The sequence below is a fragment of the Hypanus sabinus genome, chromosome 15, assembly GCF_030144855.1.
Source record: "Hypanus sabinus isolate sHypSab1 chromosome 15, sHypSab1.hap1, whole genome shotgun sequence".
Taxonomy (NCBI): Eukaryota; Metazoa; Chordata; class Chondrichthyes; order Myliobatiformes; family Dasyatidae; genus Hypanus; species Hypanus sabinus.
This window is the reverse complement of record NC_082720.1, coordinates 78,216,161-78,242,778: the sequence shown is the minus strand read 5'-3', so window position 1 is coordinate 78,242,778 and position 26,618 is coordinate 78,216,161. Positions and strand designations below refer to the sequence as shown.

Here is a 26,618-nt window from a genome sequence, read left to right as displayed (position 1 = left end):
CTCAATGGTAATCCTGCATATAGGGAACTTAAAGCATTGCAATACTTTTGTCTGAACTGCTCACAACATACCATAGATTAAATCTGGTTTTCCTCAAAAGTGAGACCACAAGGGCAGCACGTGCTGGGTCATAATGCTGACGTTAAGGTATAATTTTGGGCTAAAATAATTCTCACTGTCTGGAATTTAATGTTTGTTGATTAAAGTATAGGATTCTGCAGAGCAGATCACTTGACCCTAATCAATCTCCTCCATGGGCAACTTCATGTTTTTCCAGACCTAACTATCAGCACAACCTCTACTCTATCATTTTCATCTGCTTATCTAGCTTTATGTTAAAAAGCAAATTGTCTCTTCAATGATCCCTTGAGGTCCACATTCTCACCAATCACTGGGGAAATGTTTTCACCTCTGAATTTCCTATTTGTTACTTCATCATTATTGCATGTTTAAGGCTTCCTTTCATTTCCTGATAAACAAAAACACAATTCTCCAACTTACGGTTTGAAATGACGCTGCTGAAGCACAGTGACAACTTGCGGGTAGCAAACAAGACAAACAATTACTGTATTAATCACACATTTTCTCAGATACTATCCACAGACTGTAACATCCCTTTCGGAGTGGTGAACTGAAGTCTCAAAGGTACAAGATGGATGCCACACAGCACGTTGTGGTGAACTATGTGCCTGTCGGGACACGCCCCTGCTGACTGCTCCTGTGGCTCCTCCCACAGGCCCCTGTATAAAGGAGACCTGCGGCCTGACGCTCGGCCTCAGTCTCCAAGACATTGTATGATAGACAGTCACTCCTGGTTCCTTCTTCCAGTCAATAAAAGCCGATATCTCGCCTTACGTCTCAGTGTAAGTTATTGATGGTGCATCACGCGTACTAGCCGAATCAAGGTGGCTTGGCCTGGGCACGACAGTGGGAAATAAGCCAATGTTTTGCCATTGCTGGAGCAGACTTCGAGGCGACTTAATGCAGCAGAAACAAGTTGAGGTGGCAGACCTCAGGCCTGGGCCTGAGAGCGAGGTAAGACCTGCAGTTTGATTGATTTAAGCACTGGGCCCCAATTGGAAATGTTGTGTATTGGCCAAATCAAAGCAGTAAGCCCCAGACCCAAGGGTGCACCCAAGCAGCAGGGCCCAGTTCCATGAGTGAGGAACAACCTGAGGTTTGAACAATTTAAGTGCCAGGCCAGGTTGAAAAGGTCAGGGTGCTGGGGACGGAGGCAAAGGACAGGCCAGTATTCAGCTCGCTGCTGGCAAGGTTAACTTGTCTCTGCACTGCACACTGAGGCTGTGCCCTTGATGCACCATCAATAACTCACTCTGAGACGTAAGGCGAGATATCGGCTTTTATTGACTGGAAGAAGGAACCAGGAGTGAGTGACCATCATACTACGTCCTGGAGACTGAGTGATGCACCATCAATAACTCACACTGAGACGTAAGGCGAGATATCGGCTTTTATTGACTGGAAGAAGGAACCAGGAGTGAGTGTCTATCATACAATGTCTTGGAGACTGAGGCCGAGCGTCAGGCCGCAGATCTCCTTTATACAGGGGCCTGTGGGAGGAGCCACAGGAGCAGTCAGCAGGGGCGTGTCCCGACAGGCACATAGTTCACCACATTGAGGCCGAGCGTCAGGCCTCAGATCGCCTTTATACAGATTATACATCCTTTGATAATAAATGTACTTTGAACTTTGAAAGATTTTGGGAATTTTAAAAGGTACTTGCTTTTCAAAAGATGAAGAACATACTCTTTGTTGTCTTATAACTGTCAATGGATTATATTTACGGCCGCTACAATTATTCTTTATTTTGACATTCCTTCCAATGTCCCTTCAACCTTTCTGATAATTGTGACTTGTTACCTCCAATATGGTCTAACAAAGATTTCCAATCATGCTTAGTATGGCTTCTTTTCTTTCCAAATCTAGAAATAAACCATTATTTTTGTATGCTTTTCTAACAGCGTTAATACCCATAGAATGTTTTTATAGACCCAGATACTTTGTTCTTCTTGTCCACTTCAATTCCCAGAAATCTGTGACCCCCTTATTTTTCCCTCACCAAATCGTAATTGCTCAAAATGATTTGACCATCGGTACAAGTTTAACAGCAAGGACGTTGTCATTCTTTCTCAAACCTGACTCCCCCTCTGCCGAATAACCTTGCATGAAAATTTAGAAATGGTGCTTTTAATTCCAAAGACCAAATCAAACTTTCCTCAAACCATACTGAAATGAACTGATCTATAAAATCCCTGTGTGGTCTCTGTCTTCTTCCTTAAGCACAGATGAATTAAGTTTGTTATCTAGTAACTTAATTGCATTCAATTATTTTCTGAGGTTTGCATAGTGGGAATGTGCCAATACAGACACTCTCCCTTTGACTGTCACAAGAACACCTCCAAATCAAAAGGAACACAGAAAATTAGAGCCAACAGTTACTTAGGTACACCAGCCATAGGATACATGTATTTGTTCTATTTAGATCAATGCACAGTACCGCCAACAAACAGCTCAATTCCTCCTGCCGCCTTAATTTTCTCCTCAAAAGCATTGCATTCGGCCTCCAGGTCTGGAGCATTTCCATCCAGGATATGCGTATTTTCTGCCAGGATATCCACGTGTTTAAAGAAATTATTCCACATGAAAGAGTGGTAGCTTTCCGGATGGCCCTTCGGAAGGCCTGCAAGTGAAGCAACGTACAAGTCAGTGAATGTAACTGCTGATGATAAAGACTGGACTCAAATTGTAAAAGTAATGAATATGATCAACCTATTGTGTACACTTTTAGCAAACTGATCTTCCTTAAAGAAAACAAGGCAAACAAAGGCAATAGGTTACAGAACACAGAGCATTACAACACAGTAAAGGCCCTTAAGCCAATGACATGCTGCCATCTTAACCTACTCTCAGATCAATTAAGCCCTTCCCTCTTACATAGCCCTCCATTTGTCCATCATTCATGTGCCTATATAAGTTTCTTAAATGCCCCCAATGCATCTGGCTCTAACACCACACCCTACGGGGTGTACCATGAACCACCACTCTGTGCAAAGAACACACCTTGGACATTGGCTTTGTGGGAGAAGCCAGAGAGTGGTACTAGAGGATTGCCTCTCTGACTGGAAGCCTGTGACCAGTGGTTTGCTGCAGGGACCGGTGCTGGGCCCATTGTTGTTTGTCATCTATATCAATGATCTGGATGACGATGTAGTTAACTGGATCAGCAAATCTGAAGATGACACCAAGTTTGGGGATATAATGGACAGTGAGGAAGGCGGTCATGGCTTGCAGAGGGATCTGGATCAGCTGGAGAAATGGGTTGAAAAATGGCAGCTGGAAGTGAATGCAGACAAGTGCAAGGTGTTATGTTTAGGCAGGACCAGCCGGGGGTAGGTCATACACAGTGAACAGTAGGGCACTGAGTGCGGTGGAACAAAGGGATCTGGGAATAGAGGTCCATAATTTGTTGAAAGTAGCATCACATTGGCTTTCATAAATCAATGTATTGAGTACAGGAGATGGGATGTTATGTTGAAGTTGTATAAGACCTCAGTGAGGCCTAATTTGGAGTATTGTGTGCAGTTTTGGTCACCTACCTACAGGAAAAATGTACAATAGGTAAGGTGGAAAGAATACAGGAAAAATTTACATGAATGTAGCTGGATCTGGAAGACTTGAGTTAAGATTGAATAGGTTAGGACTTTATTCCTCAGATTGTAGAAGGCTGAGAGGAGATTTGACACAAGTATTCAGGATTATGAGGGATATAGATAGGGTAAATGCAAGCAGGCTCTTTCCACTGAGGTTGAGTGTGACAACCAGAGATCATGGGTTAAGGGTGAAAGGTGAAAAGTTTAAGGGGAACATGAGGGAAAACATCTTCACCCAGATGGTCGTGACCAGTGTGGAATGAGCTGCCAACACAAATGCTGCATGTATGCTCAATTTCAACGTTTAAGCAAAGTTTGGATAGGATGGGAGGGGTATGGAGGGCTATGATCCTGGTATAGGTCAGTGGGTGTAGGCAGTTCAGCGGGTTTTGGCATGGACTGGATAGGCCAAAAGGCCTGTTCCTATGCTGTACTTTTCTATGACAATGACTTTATGACATCCCCCATATACTTTCCACCAATCACCTCATAATAATGCCTCCTGGTATTAATCATTTCTACCCTGAGAAAAAGTTACATGATGGACATTCATTAACAACCTTAACAACAGATGAAGCAGGCTCAAAGGGCATTGAAGGATGCAGTAGAACAGAGTGAACTAGGAATAACGGTGCATAGTTCCCTGAAGGTGGAATCTCATGTGGATAGGGTGGAGAAGAAAGCTTTTGGTATGCTGGCCTTTATAAATCAGAGCATTGAGTATAGGAGTTGGGACGTAATGTTAAAATTGTACAAGGCATTGGTAAGACTGAATTTGGAATATTGTGTATGTACATTGATTACATGTACATTCTGGTCCCAAATTATAGGAAAGATGTCAACAAAATAGAGAGAGTACAGAGAAGATTTACTAGAATGTTACCTGGGTTTCAGCACCTAAATTACAGGGAAAGGTTGAACAAGTTAGGTCTTTATTCTTTGGAGAGTAGAAGGTTGAGGATGGACTTGATAGAGATATTTAAAATTATTTAAAATTAGATAAGAGTTGACGTGGATAGGCTTTTTCCATTGAGAGTAGGGGAGATTCAAACAAGAGGACATGAGTTGAGAGTTAGGGGGCAAAAGTTTAAGGGTAACATGAGGGGGAATTTCTTTACTCAGAGAGTGGTAGCTGTGTGGAACGAGCTTCCAGTAGAAGTGGTGGAGGCAGGTTCGGTATTGTCATTTAAAGTAAAATTGGATTGGTATATGGACAGGAAAGAAATGGAGAGTTATGGGCTGAGTGTGGGCCAGTGGGACTAGGTGAGAGTAAGTGTAGGGCCGAGATGGCCTGTTTCCGTGCTGTAATTGTTATATGGTTTACTCCTACCTTTATCTGCTATATTTTATAAAGCTGAAGCACTGCAAGATAATTCTGAGTGATCAATCACCAAGAAATATGTTGCTTGCAATCTGGAGCCATATTGGAACCAATGCCTGCAATTCCTTCCCCCACTCCGCACAGATGCTGCGTGACCCACTGAACTCCTCCAGCAAATTGCTTGTGGACCTGCAGACTGGGATTTACTAACTCTAAAATAATGGAAGCCATTTAAGTAAACGAGTACAAACAAACCAACACAAGAGTAGAAGGCAACTCAACTCATCACCAGAATCTATACAGCAAATTCTTATCTGGCTTACTACACTGAAAAATCAACCTTATTAGTTTATAGTAGAAGGACTATAGGTTACATCTTATTGCTACTTACTCCTTTTTCAAAATCTCTTCCTCTCATTACTCCCATATCCCTTGCCCTGTTCTCATTACTACCACTGGTGAGGAGATACAGAAGCCTGAACACGCACACACGCAATGTTCGAGGAAAAGTCTCTTCCCCTCTGCCATCAGATTTCTGAGCAGTTCATACCTCACTATTCCTCTTTTGCACGATGTACTATATTTTTTATTGTAACTATCGTAATTTTTAATGTCTTAACACTGTACTGTTGCCAGAAAACAACAAATTTCACGAGCTAAGTCAGTATAATAAATCAGATTGTGAATGGCTGCTCAGACTTTAGAGTCTGAACCACCTCCCATTTCTCCTTCCTATGGTACTATTTCTAAAAATAAATGACTCAAGACATCCCATGTATATTTTTTTTTTAAATAAAACCAGATGGGATGACTCACTGATATTAAAATTCCTTTCTAAGTTAACTGCATCAGAGCAGTGAGATATGCAAAGTAGTACCGAGTCACTGAATTCCTGGCCGATATTCAGATTCATATATCAAACTGAAAAGTTGTACCACAGCACACTTACCTACGTATTCATCCATGTTAAAAGTTTTTACATATCTGAAGGATAGATCTCCATTCTTATAATATTCAATTAGCTTTTTATAGCTTCCCAATGGAGTGCTTCCTACAAAGATATTAAAGATGGTTGCATGCTAATTTAATTGTTTAAAAGGCATTAAAATTATTTCAGTATAACATACATCTACCTTATTCTATTCTGCTTAATGAAAGCACCAACACTCATCTTTAATTAGGTGCAATAAATCAGAAATGACAGTTTTAAGACTAGCAGCTCTTATTGGCAGCAATATTGATCTTCACAAAACACATGTTCCTTCTTCAACATTAAACTTGATTTACTTTTTACTTTCTGAAGTATGTTCTAACACCAGCTGACAACCCAAAAAGGAGTAGTTCTAACTAGGGAATAACAGTAATGTGCTAACGAGAAACGTAACTTCATAAACACCATAGAAAGCCCAAAAGCCAGGACAGGTTGCTACGCAAGTTCACAGCACTATTGATATCATGTTCTGCTCAGCCTTCACTCCACTCTATGCCATTCCAAACTGAATCTTCTTCACTTCTCTCAAACTCTACCCTGGCTTAAGCCATCTATTTGAAAATCTCACTAATCTTGTCACGGTAGATGCAGTCTCAAATGTCTAGACCACCTCCACAAAATAAAGAATCTGCCTTTCAAGATAAAATAAGATAAAATTTCTTCACACACTGTTCAGTGCATCCTCAACATTCTTTAGTCAAGATTGCTGTGGATGCCCAGTTACCAAGTGTTCAGGAGAGTGATGGGTAGATTTTCAGCTTTTAAGGAAATAAAGGCTGATTTATACTTGTGCGTACGGGCTACGCCATAGCCCTGATTTTCACTTCTGCGTCGCTCTACACTGTAGCGAGCTTGCGTTGGTGTGCGCCAAAACGCTAGTTGGCGGTGGGGTTTCTATGCCACTGTGTTGAGTTTCTTCGTGAGAGACATGGACAAGGAAATGCATTTCAAACATTTTCACATGTCGGCAGGTAGATTTGACGATTTGGTTCATCTATTTCGCATCGGTGTACGCACAGCCTACAGACATGGCGGAGAAGCAACCGGAAATAGCAACCAGAAATGTGGTGCTACCAAGCGGACCAATCACCGTTGTTGCGGTCATGACGCACGAGTAACTTTTCAGGAGAGGTGCACGTCACCCTACTGCACAGGGTGCAGTGTAGGTACAACGTAGGGTACGCAACACCTACGGCGTAGATGCGACGCACAAATATAGATCAGCCTTTAGTGTTAGCACATTGAAGGTTCAAAGTAAATTTATTATCAAAGTACGTATAAATTATACAACCTTAAGATTTATTTCCTTACAGACAGCCGCAAAGCAAGAAACCCAACAGAACCCAATTTTACAAAAAGGACCAACAGCCAATGCACAGGGAGAGGAAACAGAAACACATCATGCAAACAATAAAAACAAGCAGCAGCATCCAGAGCAAAAGTGAGTCCATAGAGCCAAAGCAGGCCCACAGCCTCAGCCTCAGCTCGTCACACAGCAGGGCAAATTGTCCCAAAGCTTGCAGGCGTGAAGCCTGGAGCAGGGGACAGCTTCAGCCTCAGCGCCAAGGAGAGTGAAGTAAATATCACAGAGCAACAAGCAGAACATGGAGTTACTGCAAGAAAAGAAGTGTTGACAGAAAAGACCAGCCATGATCTTATTAAATGGCAGAGCAGGAATGAATGGCCTACTCCTGTTCGATATCTTATCTTCTATCGATTTTAAGCTGCAATGCTAACTTTCCCATCGGCTCACAACACTCAGCTGCTTCATAAACTGAATGAAGCTACAAGTCATTATTTCAATTCAGAATGGGAGCAAACAAAAGTTTCTCCCAAACAAAAAACTAAAGCAAAAAAAAGACTTCGCTCACCTTTGGGGGTTCGAGATTTTATGGCTGTGGAGACGGGGGAATCGGAGGTTGGTGTCCAGGCAGGAGATCGTTATGTCGTGGGAGATGTAAGATCTAAGGCCATGTCCCCAGAGACCCGAGATCTTTGGGCAGAGAGCTCGCCGCAGTGGACTTTTAACATCGTAAACCAGCAAGTTGTTTGGTATGTCTCCCGACTTGCTGTTAAGTGGCAACTTCTCTTTTCCCTTATTGGGGGAGGGAGCGCCTCTGGTATATCAAATACTGGGTAAATGAGCAGTCTTTGAGGACAGCAAGTCTGTGTCTCTTCAGTTGCTTTGTTCACGCTTGAGTGCTCAGTGGCGGGTGCCGATGCTCCTTTTTTTGCCGGTGGGGGGAGGGGGGGTCATTGCTTGCTGCTACTTGCGTGCGGGAGGGAGGAAAGCTGGGGTGGTCTTTGGGGCTCTAATATATAACTGTCATTATTCTTTGGGGGCACTCCTCTGTTTTTCATGGATGGTCGCGAAGCACTTCAGGATGTAAACTGTATACATTTCTCTGACATGAAACATTTGTCCTGGGGGATCCATGGGAAAAATCCTTTCTAGGCCTTTCAACATGTGGAAGGTTTCAATGACATTGCCCCCCCCCACACATAGAAACATCAAAAACCTATAGAACAATACAGGCACTTCGGCCCACAACACTGTGCCGAACATGTACTTATTTTAGAAATTACCAAGGGTTTCTGAAAGCACTATTTTTCTAAGCTCCATGTACCTATCCAGGAGTCTCTTAAAAGAGCCTATTGTATCTGTCTCCACCACCTCATTCGCCACTCACAATTTCCAAAGAAATGTTAACAGCTCGCTGCACAGTCATGTTCTTCTAGTCTAGTTTATCACCACTTTCTGCATAAAAAACTTATCCCCAACATCTCCTCTGCACCTACTACCAAATACCTTAAAACCTGTGGCCTCTCGTCATAGCCATCTCAGCCCTGGGAAAAAGCCTCTGACTATCAATGTCACTCATAATCTTATACACCTCTTTCAGGTCACCTCTCCAAGGAGGTCACTCCAAGGAGAAAAGGCCGAGTTCACTCAACCTATTCTCATAAGGCATGCTCACCAATCCAGGCAACATCCTTGCAAAATTTCCTCTTCACCCTTTCTATAGTTTCCACAACCTTCCTGTAGTGAGGTGACCAGAACTGAGCACAGTACTCCAAGTGGCATCTGATCAGGGTCAAGTGTAACATTACCTATCGGCTCTTACACTCAATCCCATGGTTGATGAAGGCCAATGCACCGTATGCTTTCTTAACCAGAGTCAACCTGCACAACACCTTTGAGTGTCCTATGGACTCAGACCCCAAGATCCATCTGATCCTCCACACTGCCAAGAGTCTTACCTTTAATACTATATTCTATCATTAGATTTGACCTACCAAAATGAACCACCTCACATTTATCTGGGTTGAACTCCATCTGCCACTTCTCAGCCCAGTTTTGCATCCTATCAATGTCCCACTGTAACCTCTGACAGCCCTCCACACTATCCATAACACCTCCTTTAACATCTGCGGGATGAGGCTGAGGATGTTCTACGAGTCTGTGGTGGCCAGTGCTATCATGTTTGCTGTTGTGTGCTGGGGCAGCAGGCTGAGGGTAGCAGACACTAACAGAATCAACAAACTCATTCGTAAGGCCAGTGATGTTGTGGGGGTGGAACAGGACTCTCTGACGGTGGTGTCTGAAAAGAGGTTGCTGTCCAAGTTGCATATCATTTTGGACAATGACTCCCATCCACTCCATAATGTACTGGTTAGGCACATTCAGCCAGAGACTCATTCCACCGAGATGTAACACTGAGCGTCATAGGAAGTCATTCCTACCTGTGGCCATCAAACTATACAACTCCTCCATCAGAGTGTCAGACACCCTGAGCCAATAGGCTGGTCCTGGATTTATTTCCACTTGGCATGATGAACATTATTATTTAATTATTTATGGTTTTATATTGCTATATTTCTACACTATTCTTGGTTGGTGCAACTGTAACAAAACCCAATTTCCCTCGGGATCAATAAAGTCTGTCTGTCTGTCAACCTTTGTGTCATCAGCAAACCTACTAACCCATCCCTCCACTCCCTCATCCAGGGCATTTATAAAGATCACGGAAACAAGGGGTCCCAGAAAAGATCCCTGAGGCACATCACTGATCACTGACCTCCATGCAGAATATGACCCATCTGTGGGCAAGCCAATTCTGAATCCACAAAGCAAGGTCCCCTTGGATCCCATGGCTCCTTACTTTTTCAATAAGCCTTGCATGGGTACCTTATCAAATGCCTTGCTGAAATCCATATACACTATATCTACTGCTCTTCCTTCATCAGTGTGTTTAGTCACATCCTCAAAAAATTCAATCAGGCTCGTAAGGCACGACCGGCCTTTGACAAAGCCATTCTGACTATTCCTAATCATATTATGCTTCTCTGAATGTTCATAAATCCTGCCTCTCAGGATCTTCTCCATCAACTTACCAAACATTGAAGTAAGACTCACTGGTCTATAATTGTCTGAGCTATCTCTGCTCCCTTTCTTGAATAAAGGAACAACATCCACAACACTCCAAACCTCTGGAACCTCTCCTGTCCCCATTGATTTTGTAAAGATCATTGCCAGAGGCTCACCATCTCCTCCCTAGCCTCCCACAGTAGCCTGGGGTACATCTCGTCTGGTCCCAGAGACTTATCCAACTTGATGCTTTCCAAAAGCTCCAGCACATCCTCTTTCTTAATGTATATATGTTCAAGCTTTTCAATCCACTGTAAATAGTCCCTACAATCACCAAGATCCTTTTCCATAGTGAATACTGAAGTATTCATTAAGCACATCTGCTATCTCCTGCGGTTCCATACACACTTTTCCACTGTCACACTCGATTGGTCCTATTCTCTCATGTCTTATCCTCTTGCTCTTCACATACTTGTAGAATGCCTTGAGGTTTTCTTTAATCCTGCTCGCCAAGGCCTTCTCATGGCCCCTTCTGGCTCTCCTAACTTCATTCTTAAGCTCTTTCCTGTTAGCCTTATAATCTTCTAGATCTCTATCATTACCTAGTTTTTTTTAAACTTTTGTAAGTCTTCTTTTCCTCTTGAATAGATTTACAATAGCCTTTGTACACCATGGTTTCTATACCCTACCATCCTTTCCCTGTCTCATTGGAACGTACCTATGCAGAATGACATGCAAATATCCCCAGAACATTTCCCACATTTCTGCTATACATTTCCCTGATAACATCTGTTCCCAATCTATGCTTCCAAGTTCCTTCCTGATAGCTTCATATTTCCCCTTACTCCAATTAAACGCTTTCCTAACTTGTCTGTTCCTATCCCTCTCCAATGCTATGGTAAAGGAGATAGAATTGTGATCACTATCTCCAAAATGCTCTCCCACTGAGAGACCTGACACTTGACCAGGTTCACATCCCAATACCAGATCAAGTACAGCCTCTCCTCTTATAGGTTTATCTACATATTGTGTCAGGAAACATTCCTGAAAACACCTAAGACTCCACCCCATCTAAACCCCTCGCTCTAGGGAGATACCAATCAACAGTTGGGAAATTTAAGTCTCCCACTACGACAACCCTGTTATTATTAAACCTTTCCAGAATCTGTCTCCCTATCTGCTCGTCGATGTCCCTGTTACTATTGGGTGGTCTATAAAAAAAACACCCAGTAGAGTTATTGACCCCTTCCTGTTTCTGACTTCCACCCACAGACACCCAGTCGACAATCCCTCCATGACCTACTCCTTTTTTGCAGCCATGACACTATCTCTGATCAGCAGTGCCACACACCCTCCTCTTTTGACTCCCTCTCTGTCCTTTCTGTAACATCTAAAGCTTGGCATTCATCCTTCTAAATTCCAGCGAGTACAGGCCCAGAACCATTCCTCTTTTGATAACCCTTTCATTCCCAGAATCATCCTTGTGAACATCCTCTGAACATTCTCCAATGCCAGCACATCTTTTCCTGGATGAGGAGCCCTAAATTATTCATAATACTCAAGGCAAGACCTCACCAGTGCCTGATAAAGCCTCACCTTCACATCCCTGCTCTATTCTAGACCTTTTAAACGAATGTAACATTGCATTTGCCTCCCTCACCACCGGCTCTACAGGCAAGTTAACCTTTAGGATGTTCTGCACAAGGGCTCCCAAGTCCCTTTGCATCTCACATTTTTGGATTTTCTTCCCATTTAGAAAATAGTCTGTACACTTACTTCTGCTGCCAAGTGCATGAACATTCATTTTTCAACATTGCATTTGATTTGCCACTTTCTTGTCTATTCTCCTAATCTGTCCAAATCCTTCTGCAGACTGTTTTCTCAACACTACCTGCCCCTCTACCAATCTTTATATCATCTGCAAATGTAGCAACAAAGCCATCTATTCCATCATCTAAATCATTGATATACAGCATAAAAAGAAGTGGTCCCAGCACTGACCCCTGAGGAACACCATTAGTCACTGGGAACCAACCAGAAAAGGATCCTTTTATTCCTACTCGCTGCTTCCTACCAATCAGCTAGTGTTCTCAACATGTCAGTAACTTTCCTGTAATACCATGGGCTCCTAACTTGGTTAGCAGCCTCATGTGTGGCATCCTGTCAAAGGCCTTCTGAAAGTCCAAATCTACAACATCCACTGCGTCCCCTTTTTCTATCCCCCGTCTAATCTCCTCAAAGAGTTCCAATAGGTTCATTGGGCAAGATTTTCCCTTAAGGAAACTATGCTGACTTTGTCCTACCTTGTCCAGTGTCACCAAGTATTCCATAACCTTATCCTTAACAATTGATTCTAACATCTTCCCAACCACTGAGGTCAGGCTAACTGGTCTATAATTTCACTTCTGCTGCCTTCCTCCTTTCTTAAAGAGTGGAGTGACATTTACAATTTTCTAGTCCACTGGAACCATGCCAGAATCCAATGATTTTCGAAAGATCATTACTAATGCCTCCACAACCTCTACTGCTACATCTTTCTGAACTCTGAAGTGCAGTTCATCTGGTTCAGATAACCTATATACCCTTAGGTCTTTCAACATTTTGAGCAACTTTTCCTTTGTAATAGTAACTGTAACTCTTCGTTCAACACCTGGCACACTGCTAGTGTCTTCCATGGTGAAAACTTATGCAAAATACTCATTTAGTTCATCTGCCATCTTCTTGTCCCGTTACTATTTCTCCAGCCTCATTTTCTAGCGGTCCTATATCCACTCAAATCTTCCTTTTTAAAAAACTTGAAAACATGTTTACTATCCATTTTGATATTGATTGCTAATTGCTTTCATATTTCATCTTTTTCCTCCTAATGATTCTTTTAGTTACTCTGTAGGCTTTTAAAAGCTTCCCAATCCTCTATCAAACTGCTAACTTTTGCCTTGTTGTATACCTTTTCTTCTGCTTTTACATCAGCTTTTACTTCCCTTGTCAGCTACCAGATTTTGCCATTTAAGCATTTCTTCGTTTTTAGAATACATCTATACTGCACCTTCCTTATTTTTCCCAGAAACTTAAGCCATGTTGCTCTGTTGTTATCCCTGTCAGCATCCCTTTCCAATTTACTTTGGCCAACTCTTCTTTCATTCCACTGTAATTTCCTTTACTCCACTGAAATACTGCTACATCAGATTTCACTTTCTCCCCATCAAATTTCAACCATATTGTGATTACTGCCTCCTAAGGGTTCCTTTACCTTAAGGTCCTGAATCACCTCGTGTTCTTTACATAACAGCCAATACAGTATAGCTGATCCCCTAGTAGGCTCAACAATCTTCTCTAAAAAACCACCTCACAGACATTCAAAAAACTATCTTTCTCTTGAGATCCATTACCTACCGATTTTCCCAATTGACCTGATCGTTAAAATCTCTTGAAACTATCATAACATTGCCCTTTTGACAAACCTTTCCTATTTCTCGTTGTAAGCTATGGCAGACATCCCAGCTACTGTTGGGAGGCCTGTTTTTAACTGCCACCAGGGCCCTTTTACCCTTGCAGGTTCTTATCTCAACCCACAAGGATTCAACACCTTCCAATCCTGTGTTACATCTTTCTACTAATTATATACCATTATTTACAAGCAATGCCACAGCACACCCTCTGCCTACCTTGCTGTCTCGCCAATACAACATGAAACCTCAGACATTCGGCTCCCAACTATAACCATCCTTCAGCATGATTCAGTGATGGCCACAACATCATACTTGATAATCTGTAAAAGTTCATCAAGATCATCCACCTTATTTCTTATATTCCATGCACTGAAATATAACACGTTGAATACTGTTTTTGCTACCCTTTTTGATTCTGCATCCCTAATACACTGATACTCACCCTGCTGGCTGCAACTTTGTCCTATCATCTGCCTCCCATTTCTGACAGTCTGACGGCAAACTATCTTTTCTTTTTTACCCCCCGTCCTATCCTGAATCCCTTCACTCCAGTTCCCCCTCCACTATCCAATTAGTTTAAACCCTCCCCAACAGCTCTAACAAACTTGCCTGCGAGAATACTGGCTCCTCCTGGGCTCAGATGCAACATGTCACTTTCGTACAGCTCATACAGCCCCCAGAAGAGACCCAAGAACCTGACACCCTGCCCCTGCACCAGCTTCTCTGTCTTGCATTTATCTGCCAAATCATCCTGCTCCCAACTTCACTGGCACGTGGCACAGGTAGCAATCCAGAAATTACTAACTTGGAGGTCCTGCTTTTCAGCCTTCTGTCAAGCTCTTCAAATTCTCTCTAAATTCCCCACAACAATATCCAAAATGGATTACTTATTACTGTGGGAAATGGCCACAGGGGTACAGGACAGAATAGCCCCATCTGGCCCCTTGAACCACATAGCCCAGCAACTCCCGATTTCACACTAGCCTAATCATGGGATAATTTATAATGGCCAATTAACCTATCAACCAGTACATCTTTGGACTGTGGGAGGAAGCACGCATGGTCACGGGGAGTATGTACAAGCTCCCTGCGGACAGCAGCGGGAATTCTCCAGCTTTCTGTGCGTGTCACTCAAGATTTCCAGCATCTGAAGAATCTCTTAACAGCAGAAAATGTAGTTTTCAATGGCAACTGGCTAAAAACAGATTATGAAAACATCTCAACACACATCCACTTTAAACAAAGAGACCATCATGGTAGCCTTTGCTCTGCCTTTTAACAAGATCATGATGGATCAATACCCTCTTCCCATGTCACTGTATTCTTTGATTCCTGCAGTATTAATATACTTGTCTCTTTCTAAATACATTTAATGATTTGACCTCAATTGACCATGAGATATAGCAGATTTAGGCCATTCGGCCCATTGAGTCTGCTCTGCCATTCCATCTCATTCTCCTGCCTTCTCTTCTAATCTTTGACACCCATACTAATCAAGAACCTGTCAACCATGGTTTTAAATACACCAACAACTAAGCCATTTATGGAAATGAATTCCATAGATTCACTACCATCTCGCTAAAGAAGCTCCCTCTCATCTCTGTTCTAAAGAGATGCGTTTCTATTCTGAGGCTGTGCCCTCTGATTCCTGCACTGCCGTCTATGATCCCTTCAAAACCAACCAGGATTTTCTGAATACAAGAATGATTATAGTGTCACCATGACACCACAAAAAAAAAACATAATCCAGTAAGTTGTCAATATTCAGAAAGTCTATGTTTTTTCATCCGGGGTATGTTAAGGCATATTTTTGAACATTTGAAATTAAAATTAAAAATACAAGAAATATCCACTTATAGAGGCAACTCTGTTCACATTATTTTTCTTCCAGCTTACCAGTTGGCAGCCCCAAGGTGAAATATCTGCCTGGACCAGGGTTGAATTGGACGATCCGATTCCGGATATATTTTGCAGCCCATTCACTGGCTTTGGTGTGGTCCTCCAATATAACCAATTTCATTGCTGTTTTCTTGAAGAATTGAGGAGCAGCAAAGATCAAATCACTTTCTGCCAAAAAACAACATTCAAGCATAGTCAGTATGTTGACAGGAGTAGCTAGTTAGTTCGTTCTGCCTGTTGCACCACTGGTGCTTAGGGCAGCTACAAAGGTATTCTCCATTGCCGTTTCCATTACAACCTCTTTTTTTTAACCAGTCAGGGTTGTCAGCCGTGAACTGAACTCCTGAACCTGGAGGACTGGTGGGCCACTCTTAGTCTGGTCCCTACCCTTCGACGTGTCTGGCATGGGGGACCCTCCCACAACTCAAAGCACAAGGCCCTGACTCCACCCAACATAACTCTCCAGGCCTTCAGCAGCACACAGTCCTCCAAAGGTTCTGGTCCTCCTGGAGGTGTTGAAAGGAGGCAGGCCACAGGGGATGCGTGATTTTTGTTTAAACTGCAGGTCAGGCAGTGCTTAAGCCAGTATTTTTTCCAGAGTCAGGAATCTGGCCACCTTAACAAAATAACATCACAAACTAGGCAGCACTGTGGCACAGCCATCTGCCTCACACCGCCAAAGACCCGAGTTAATTCCTGACATCAGGGGCCATCTGTGTGAAATCTGCACGTTGTCCGGGACCAAGCATACCCCCCCCCAGGTGCGCCAGTGTGCCACTACATCCCAGCGGTGTGGAGTTTAGAGTGACAACTGACCACTGCGTGCAGCCATGAGAAGGACTGGGGACGAACCGGGTGGGGAATGGGAATGCACTTAGAATAAACATTTGGATTCATGAAGGATTTGTGTAAATGGATAGCCAATGGTCAAATCTCGGCAGTGTGGAGGATCAGAAGGATTTTGGGGTCTGAGTTCACAGGACACTCAAGGCTGCGGCGCAGTTTGACTCTGTGGTTAAGAAAGCATATGGTGCATTGGCCTTCATCAATCTTAGGATTCAGTTTAGGAGCCGAGAGGTAATGTTGCAGCTATATAGGACCCTGGTCAGACCCTACTTGGAGTACTGTGCTCAGTTCTGGTCGCCTCACTACAGGAAGAATGTAGAAACCATAGAAAAGGTGCAGGGGAGATTTACGTTGCCTGGATTGGGGAGCGTACCTTATGAGAACAGGTCGAGTGAACTCGGCCTTTTCTCCTTGGAGCGACAGAGGATGAGAAGTGACCTGATAGAGGTGTATATGATGAGAGGCATTGATTGTGTGGATAGTCAGAGGCTTTTTCCCCAGGATGAATTGACTAGCACGAGAGGGCACAGTTTTAGGGTGCTTGGAAGTAGGTACAGAGGAGATATCAGGGGTAAGTTGTTTTTTTTTAAAAAACACAGTGGTGAGTGCGTGGAATGGGCTGCTGGTGATGGTGGTGGAGGCAGATACAATGGGGTCTTTTAAGAGGCTCCTGGATATGTACATGGAGCTCAGAAAAAAACAGGGCTATGGGTAACCCTAGGTAATTTCTCAGGTAAGGACACGTTCGGCACAACTTTGTGGGCCGAGGGGCCTGTATTGCACTGTAGGTTTTTTTATGTTTCTATGTTCTTCATAGGTCAGAGGGCTTATTTTCTGTGCTGAATCTCTCCCAATTCTAAAAAAAACTGTAATAGTGTTCAACGTTGAAGAAAACTAACAGAAACTATTGGTTTTTCCTCTAAATTAATTCTGACAACTAAACAGGAAATTCTAAACAAGCCCTGGACATTTCAATCTTAAAAACAAAACTGGATTGATCTAAAAAAAATTACAAAAGTAGGCTCTGAATGTGTAGAACTGATTTTAAACAAATACTTGCCCATCTGTACAATTATGCAAAAAATTCCTAGCAACCAGTCTACATTAGTTAACTGAGAAATAAACAACGAGAATAAAATCCAAAAGGGGAAAAGACAAGGCCGCAGGTTCTCGGATCTGGTTCAAAGCCAGTGTTCCAACTGATCACCTGAAATATTTAAAACTTTTTTTTAAAAAACAGGGTTATGGCTACTGGCTAGAAGCAAAAACAAGGCAGAGACGAATGGAGCATTCGTATTCTGCAAGTTCGAAAGCGATACCACAAGTAAGCATATTATTTCTCTCATCAGCTCCTGAGAGGGGCCAAACCGCTCTCTGAACTCATTTCTAATGAGGTAGTAATTGGTGTGCGGTGCTGTTGCACGCTACCGTTGAATTTCCCTCCTTTGGCGCTATCCAAAATCAGCAGGTTTCGCTCAGTCGGCAACCACAACAGCGGGCAACAAGTGCGGGACTCGGACCCGTGTCTTTGCATCCCCGCCTGTCCTATATTCGCGATATTGAAGGTGTCCCGGCACTCGCAACCCAGGGCAGTCACTGCAGTCACACTACACACTGGCAACATTAAAGCTCTTCTCACCAGTGCAGAATATGCAATTCGGGCGCTGCATTAAAACGGACCGTGCAATGAATTGTACAAATCGAAATGTAACTGAATTCAAAGCGTGGGGGGGGGGGGGGGGGGATAAACATCGGTGAACATTGCCGAAAAGAAAAACCATACTGACAAAGTGAACCAGTCACCCACACAGTCAACACGAAATTAATCTCGCCATTTCGGGGTAATATGGAATTCTAAATGCTTGTGCGCAGTAGATTAAGAACCCTTCCTATTGCTAGACGCGCCTCTCAAAAGCCAACCACAGTGTTGAGCGATTCTGAAAAACTCAGTGCGTGAACAATATATTTTATAGCGTGAATTACTGCATTAATAAAACGCCTATAACGCGGTAGTCAGATCACAAGAGCACATTAAATACTGTACAATGCTATCAAGCCAACTCAATGAAAGGCCAAGCACGAAGACTGGGGGGATACCACAACGATGAAACTGCAGCCGATTTGCTTGTAACAGCAAAACAATATTCACTCCAATTAAGAACTGAAAAATGCATCACCATTCTCCTCATTATCGGGATTACTCTTCGGACTTCCATTAACCCATCTCTTATCGTGCAACAATTACCTAGGCCAAACTTTAAGTTTGTGTTTTTAATAGGTCATGACGTGTGTACAAAAATCACCGTCAGAATCGGTTAGCATCTTACCCCCTGAAGCGACAGTCTTTATTTTCTACCGGATTCTTCTCCATTATTACGCTACAGAAAACAGTCATATGACTTTCATGTCGGTCAGATGATCGGCGGGGAAAAGTGAGGGAAATCAAAGCTTTGAAATGTTTGCCAGGCGTCACTGGAAATCATTAACCCTTTGCACTGAAGTTTGACAGGATGTTCAACGTAACTAATAAATTTAAATTTTCCGCACAATAAATAAATCTGCTTCATAGAGCTATCAAAGGTATTTGTTTTAATTTAGAAATATGTTAGGTGTTGAATTTTGCGTTTGTCTCCATAACAAAATAAATTGATAGCAGACAGTCCCGTGGTGTTGTCGTTTCCAGATATCCTTTGGAATGACCAGACGACCTGAAGGTAAGATTGAGCAACAGATAGAAAATGCTGGAGGAACTCAGCAGGTCAGTCAGCATCTATAGGGGCAGGAGATTTTTGGACATTTCGGGCTGAACCCCTTCATCAGGACTGGAAAGGAAGGGAACAAAAGCCAGAATAAAATGTTGGGGAGACGAAGAGTTCAGGTGAGTAGCCAACAACCTGATAGCATGAACATCAATTTCCCCAGCTTCCAGTAATTTTCCCCCTCCCCTTCTCTCTTTTCCCATTGCTTCCCCTCATGCCCCTTCTCTTCTCATCTTTCATCTTTTCTTTCTGATGCCCCACCTACCTTCCCTTTCTCCCAGGTCCAATGCCTTCCCAGCGATTCATTCTTCAGACCTTTACTTCTTCCACCTGTTACCTCCCAGCTTCTTATTGTACCTCACCTATCACTTGCCAGCTGTGGTGAACTACATATACCTTGTCTGGACACGCCCCCCCCCCCCCCCCCCCCCCCCGACTGCTCCTGTGGCTCCTCCCACAGACCCCTGTATAAAGGCGATTGGAGCCACAGACCCTTCCTCAGTCTCCAGGATGTTGTGTGGTTGATGATGATGATGATGATGATGATGCTATCTTCCAGCCAATTAGAGCCCACCTTAACTCATGTCTCTGAGAGTTATTGATGGTGCATCACCAGCTTGCACTCCTTCAGTTCCTCTCACCATCTTATTCTGGCTTATGCCCCTTCCCTTTCCCTTCCATGCCTGATGAAGGGCCTTGGCTTGAAACATTGACTGTTTTATTCCCCTTCATAGATGTTGCCGGACCTGCTGAGTTCCTCCAGCATTTCATGTGTATTGTTCAAGATTTCCAGCATCTGCAAGAATCTCTGGTGTTTATGAAAGTAAAATTGCTCTTTCTTCCACTCCATAAAGTGCAAGAGTCAATCATGATTGAGATTTCTGGTACATTGTTCTAGAATTACTGTGATATTGTGCCCAACTGACATGGCACATAATGATGATGATAATTTTGTCCAACTGAGAAATTTAAAACAAGATATTTATTGTCTGACATGTATTTAGAGCCATAGATTCATAGGAAAATGCTGCACGTAGAAAGGGTGCAGAGGAGATTTACAAGGATGTTGCCTCGATTGGGGAGATAGGTTCAGTGAACTTGGTCTTTCCTCCTTGGAGTGATAGAAGATGAGAGGTGACCTGATAGAGGTGTATAAGATGATGAGAGGCACTGATAGTGTGGATAGTCAGAGGCTTTTTCCCAGGGCTGAAATAGCTAACACGAGAGTTTTAAGGTGCTTGGAAGTAGGTACAGAGGAAATGTCAGGGGCAAGTTTTTTACACAGAGGGTGGTGAGTGTGTGGAATGTACTGCCGGCGACAGTGGTGGAGACAGATACGATAGGGTCTTTTTAGAGACTCCTGGATAGGTACATGGAGTTAAGAGGGCTATGGGTAACCCTAGGTAATTTTTAAAGTAAGTACATGTTCTGCACAGCATCATGGGCCAAAGGGTCTGTATTGTTTTGTAGGTTTTCTAAGTTTCTATGTTTCTACATCTATCCTGTAGGTGAGTGACCAAAACTGCACACTACAAATTAAGCCGCACCAAAGTCCTTCACAACTTAAATATAACATCCCATCTCCTGCATTCAATACTCTTAATTTATGAAGGTCAATGTGGCAAAAGCTTTATTTAAGACCCTATCTACCTGTGCCACCAGCATCAATGAATTATGGACCTGTATTCCCAAATTCCTTTGTTCTACCACACTCTACGGAGCCCTACCATTCAATGTGTAAGACCTACCCTGATCAGTCCGACTGAAGTGCAACACCTCACATTTGTCTGCATTAAATTCCATCTGCCATTTTTCAGCCCCTTTGTCCAGCTGGTCCAGATCCCACTGCAGGCTCTGATAGTCTTACTCGCTGTGCACTAAACCCCCAATCTTATATCATCCACAAATCTGCTAATCCAGTTAACCACATTATCATCGTTACGTACCCCGCGGGTATCTTGTAACTGTCTCATGATCATGATGTAATTGAGTATCTGGTGAGCATGATGTAATGGTCTTGTGATGGTGGGGTGATGTAATTTCCTGCCAGTGTGAGGTCACATCATGACCTGTTCTCAACATGTATAGAACTGGAAAGCCTGCTGTGACGCAGGAGTTTTTGTGTTGAGACGTCATTTAAGTCGTCAGTTACTCCATTATGCTGTGTATTTGGTTTCATGATGCAGTTTCGTTTTAAAATGGAGTCTTAATTTATACTGTAAGGTACATAATCATTGTGCCAGCAGCTTTGAAAATGACTGCCAGTTATGTTTGGTGTCTCTTTGATTTAATTTTAAGTACTGGAGGGTGAAGACTTCACCAAAGTATGGGAACCCGAAGGATCGTGTAAAGTTGGTATCGTTGGCGGTAATACAGGATTGACCTTATTGGATCTTCATTCAAGGAAATAGTAACCTGCATCCAAGATAACCCCTGCTTTGTACGGGCAGAAAGGGTTGGGGCAGTGTTATTCACCAAGGAAAAGGTCAGTTCCTTTAAGCCGTTTTCATTTCCTTCATTGTGAGTCTTTTGGGCGAGGCCTATTTCGGCTGGAATCAGCAGTAATGTCACGTCGTCAAGGATTTCATTACTTCAGGAAAGTCTCTCCTTATTGTATAAATCATTTGGACTTTTGCATTTACCACTTTAAGAAATGTGTTTGCATTTATCACTTTAAGAACTGTTTGAGTTGCCATATAGCAGTTAACTTCCGGTTAAGTTAGTCATTTATTTACTTTTCATTTTTGTTGAGCAGAGTTTAATAAATTGTTTATTTGTTTATCTAAAAACCTGTCTCAATTCTATATTTATTGTTGCCAGAAATGCACTGTAACAATATCCAGAGCATTAATATAGATGCCAAACAACAATGGACCCAGCACTGATCCCTGCAGCACTCCACTAGTGACAGGCCTCCAGTCAGAGACACAACCATCTACAACCACCATCTGGCTTCTTCCAAAAAGCCAATGTCTAATCCATTTTACTACCCCATCTTGAATGCTGAGTGACTCGACCTTCTTGGCCAGCCTCCCACATGGGACCTTGACAAATGCCTTAATTAAGTTTCCTGTAGACACCATCCACTGCCTTGTCTTCATCCACTTTCCTCATAACTTCCTTGAAAAACTCTATAAGATTGGTTAGCATGACTTACCACACACAACACCATGCTGACTATCCTTAATCAGTCCACATCTATCCAAATACTCAAATATCTGGTCCCTTAGAATACCTTCCAATAACTTTCCCACTACTGACGTCAGATTCACCGGGCAGAGCATAGTCATGATGGCGTTAATCGGCGACTCCTTTGCTTGCATCTTCAAAAGCAGCTTTATTTCTATCTTTGATATCTCTTTTTTTCCCTTTCGAGTTTTTTTTGAAGACCCTGACCTGGAGTTACACTCTGACCTCAGTTCTTTGCAGGAATAGCACCCACTCTCAGGGCCTCTTGACCGGCTGCTTTTTGATATCCTGAGGATGCAACCTGGATGACTAGCACGCCTTCAGAGTGCTGGATTTTGATGGCTCTGAAAACAGGCTGAGTCAAGGCCGGTGCCCCTGACTGAGGCATTGCGGGAGAACACCGAACATCAGGAGTAGCAGGCTAGCTGTTGGCTCTGCGCCGGAGACCTGAGTTCTTTGGGCACAGAGCTTGGAAAAAGCAATGCAACAGACTTAACATCATAAATCGGTGGGTTGTTTGTTATGTCTTCTCTCTTGCTGTGAAACAGGGACACCCCTTTTTCCCCTATTAGGGAGAGAGAGCCTACGTTATGTCAAAATACCAGGTGAACGAGTAGTCTTTGGGGTACTGCAAGTCTGTGTCTTTATTGATGCTTTGCTGCACGCTTGAGTGCTCAGTGGAGGGCACCAATGCTTTTTTGCTGGTGGGGGGGTGATCGTTGCCTTGCTGCCTGTGCATGGGAAGGGGGAGCTGGGGGTCTTTGGGGTTGTAACGTTTAACTGTCATTCATTCTATGGGCACTCCATTTTTGTGGAGGTTTTCAAAGAAAAAGAATTTCAGGATGTATATTGTATATATTTCTCTGACGTTAAATGTACCTATTGAAACCTATAGAACCTATAATTTGATCATGTGTTTACCATTGATCATTTGCCCAAGATCTTTGAATATACCAGACATGTCTGTTAGAACTAAGCATTCATATAACTGGCAACATTTCTGGGAACATGAAAATGTAAGTGAAGGCAAAATGATAGTTAGTCAAAGTGAAATCAATTGTGAATACAAGAAAGCAAACTTACAGATAGAGGTAGGCTGAGATACACAAGTTATTTTAACAGACCTTCCAAAGTGATCCAAGGTAAAGGGAGCTTATTGAATGAGCTAATATAACATTTTGCAGAATCGCTTTTGCAGATAGCAATTAAACTTTGTACTGGAACCAAATGTAAAACATAATTGTTATGAATAAACAATGGCTTCAATAAATTTGTTACAATATTCTAATTATGACACATATGTTGATTTGACATTAGTTAACAAAATCAATGTAATTTATTGAATATCACTGACAGCATTTGAGTATGTTTGTAAAGTCACCACACAAATGCAAATAGTTTCTGAACAAAAACACCAGTTTTTCAGCTTGCGCACTACATCAGTGTTAATGGTACATGCTGTACATACACGGCAAAGTTAGAGCTCTAACATGAAGCCCATGGCACAGCAGCGAGTTGGGGGTTAAAGCAAGATATGTGAGGACATCTGCTATTCAAATGTGCAACACACACAAAATGCAGGAGGAACTCAGCAGGTCAGGCAGCATCTATGGACCATGAGATCACAAGACATAAGAGCAAAATTAGGCCATTTCACCCATCGAGTCTGTTTCATTCCACCATCTTATCATGGCTCATTTATTCTTCCTCTCAACCCCATTCTCCTGCTTTCTCCCCATAACCTTTAATGTCCTGACTAACCTGGAACCTATCAACATCTGCTTTAAATACAGTCAATGACTTGGCCTCCACAGCTGTCCGTTGCAATGAATTCCACAGATTCACCACCCTCTGGCTAAAGAAATTCCATCTCATCTCAATAGATGCCCCTCTATTCTGAGGCTGTGCCCTCAGGTCCTAGAACACCTACACCTACTATAAGAAACAACCTCTCCACCTCCATTCAGTCTAGGTCTTTCAATATTTGTTAAGTTTCAATAAGATCCTCCCTCATTCTTCTAAACTCCAGTGAGTACAGACACAGAGCTATCAAACACTCCTCGTCCATTAACCCTTTCATTCCCAGAATTATTCTCGTGAACCACCTCTGGACCCTCTCCAAATGCTAGCTCATCTTTTCTCAGATAAAGTGCCTAAAACTGCTCATAATACTCCAAGTATGGTCTGACCAATGTCTTATAAAGCCTCAGTGTCACATCTTTGCTCTTATGTTCTAGTCCTCTCGAAGTAAATGCTAATATTACATTTGCCTTCCTCACCACTGAACTGCTTAACCTGCAAGTTAACCTTTTGGGAATCCTGCACAAAGGGGAACAAACATTTTAGACAAAGGTCCATTATCAGGACCTTTCATTAATTACTGAATTTGGAAAAGTCATCATTTTTGATTAGTAATGCTAAGTAATTTTCTCTCCTTTTATACAGAAAAAGGTTTAATAAAGAGGCTCATATTTCTGTCCTGATGCAAGGTTTTGACCTGAAATGGTGACTGTCTATTCCCCACATAAACAGGACACTTAACAGTACAGAACAGAAACAGGCCATTTAGCCCACAATGTTGTGCTGAAGTAATTAAATTAGTAATCAAATGCCCAACTGAACTAATCCCTTCAGTTTGTACAACGTTCATATCCTTCCATTTTGTGGACATTCATGTCTCTAAGAGCCTCTTGAATACCCACAACATGTTGGAGCAGAATTGGGCTATTCAGCACAATTCCCAATGAACTCCACATATTTACCACCACGATTGTATTTATCTCCAACACCAGCTAAAACACACACCCACCTCTCGGTAAAAATACTTGCCCACACTTTTCCTTTATATTTGCCCCCATCTCACCTTAAATGAAAACTTTCTGGTACTAGACATTTGCAGTAAGAGTGCTGCTCAGCCCACTGTTTCACCAGCAACTTGTTTATGACTTCAGGTTTTAAAATCTTCAGTCTCTTGTGTCCCTTGCACTTTGTCCCTTTACCTTCAGCAAATTAATATCCATCAAAATTCAAAGGTTAAGAGAGCAGCTAGATATTTCATGACTCATTGCAATTAACCGTAAGGACATTCTGCAGATAACAGCAAGTGGCGGTGCTCGGTTTAACTGAATGGAGGGGTGGAGCGCCAGATTTGTCCAGCATGGCAGTAAAGTGCTTGAGATGGGAACTAGGAAATGCAGCCTTCCATAGCCTGAACACTAAGCTGGGAAACGACAGGTGACAAAGGTTCCTGAGAATGAGGTTACAGTCCTCCAAAGCCATATCGACTTTGAGAGACCTTGTGCAAACTGTGATGCTCCACTCACCAACTCTTCCCCCTCCCCCCCCCACCTGCTCTGGTATTACCTCCAGTAGAATTCTATCACTCCTTTATCTACCATTGAAATTAATAAATTACTTACAGTAATATTAAAATAGACCAACATTTATTTCTTCAGAAATCTTGATAGTTTGTGATCTGGGTCACTCTTCAGTCCAGAACCAGAACCAGGGTTCCAGAGGAGGATGTGGGACCAGAGGCAGGGTTTGGAGTGCACCCAGGGCCAGTGTCCAGACTCTGGATAACTGAGCTGGTGGTTCTGGAGCTGGTGTCTAGAACACCAGGGTCAGGAACGTGAACAGATTTGTGGCCAAAGGCAGGGTCTTAATTGTTTGTACAATTCCCGAAAGATGCCACTAACGAACCACGACGACGTTCTGCACACTATGTACAATACTTCCGAATAAACCTCTTTTGTATTTCTCTACTGCAATCTGCAGCATGTAATTGCCCTTTAAGCAATGTTTTCTTATATCAACTTAATGGTCTACAGATTTCACAATCTTCTGAAGGTCTCACAGGACCGGGCAGTTACGGCATCTTTAAGCAGATGAAGTTCATTGCCACGGCCGGAAGCAAGGCAGGAGTGGGGGACGTCAATGCCAGGCTGCAACAGAGAGGAATGAGACCCCCTCTGCCTAGCATCTTGCTAGCAAATGTGCAGTCACTGAAGAACAAAATTGAAGACCTCATGGCAAGATTACTGTATTAGGGAAAAGAGATAGTTGTACTATGTTTGAGCGAGATGTGGCTTATTCCAGCATGCAAAACACAACAATCAAATCAG

At 42.8% G+C, this 26,618-nt stretch overlaps 1 protein-coding gene across 4 annotated transcripts in view; it reads right to left on the bottom strand.

Annotated features, from left to right (window-relative positions):
- The window catches only part of LOC132405621 (glucosamine-6-phosphate isomerase 1), a 37,833-nt gene extending 12,146 nt beyond the window's left edge, over window positions 1-25,687 (bottom strand). The window contains exons 1-4 of one of the 4 annotated variants that reach the window (XM_059990573.1): window positions 25,358-25,684; window positions 15,698-15,868; window positions 5,942-6,043; window positions 2,519-2,701 (exon numbers count right to left, since the gene is read on the bottom strand). In XM_059990573.1, the coding sequence (XP_059846556.1) occupies window positions 2,519-2,701; window positions 5,942-6,043; window positions 15,698-15,821 (409 nt within the window). In that variant the 5' untranslated portion in view covers window positions 15,822-15,868; window positions 25,358-25,684. Of the gene's footprint in view, window positions 1-2,518; window positions 2,702-5,941; window positions 6,044-15,697; window positions 15,869-18,723; window positions 18,743-18,873; window positions 19,011-25,357 lie in introns of those variants that run through there. The other 3 variants (XM_059990574.1, XM_059990575.1, XM_059990576.1) reach the window with 3 other exon arrangements.
- Between the last annotated feature and the right edge of the window lie 931 nt (window positions 25,688-26,618).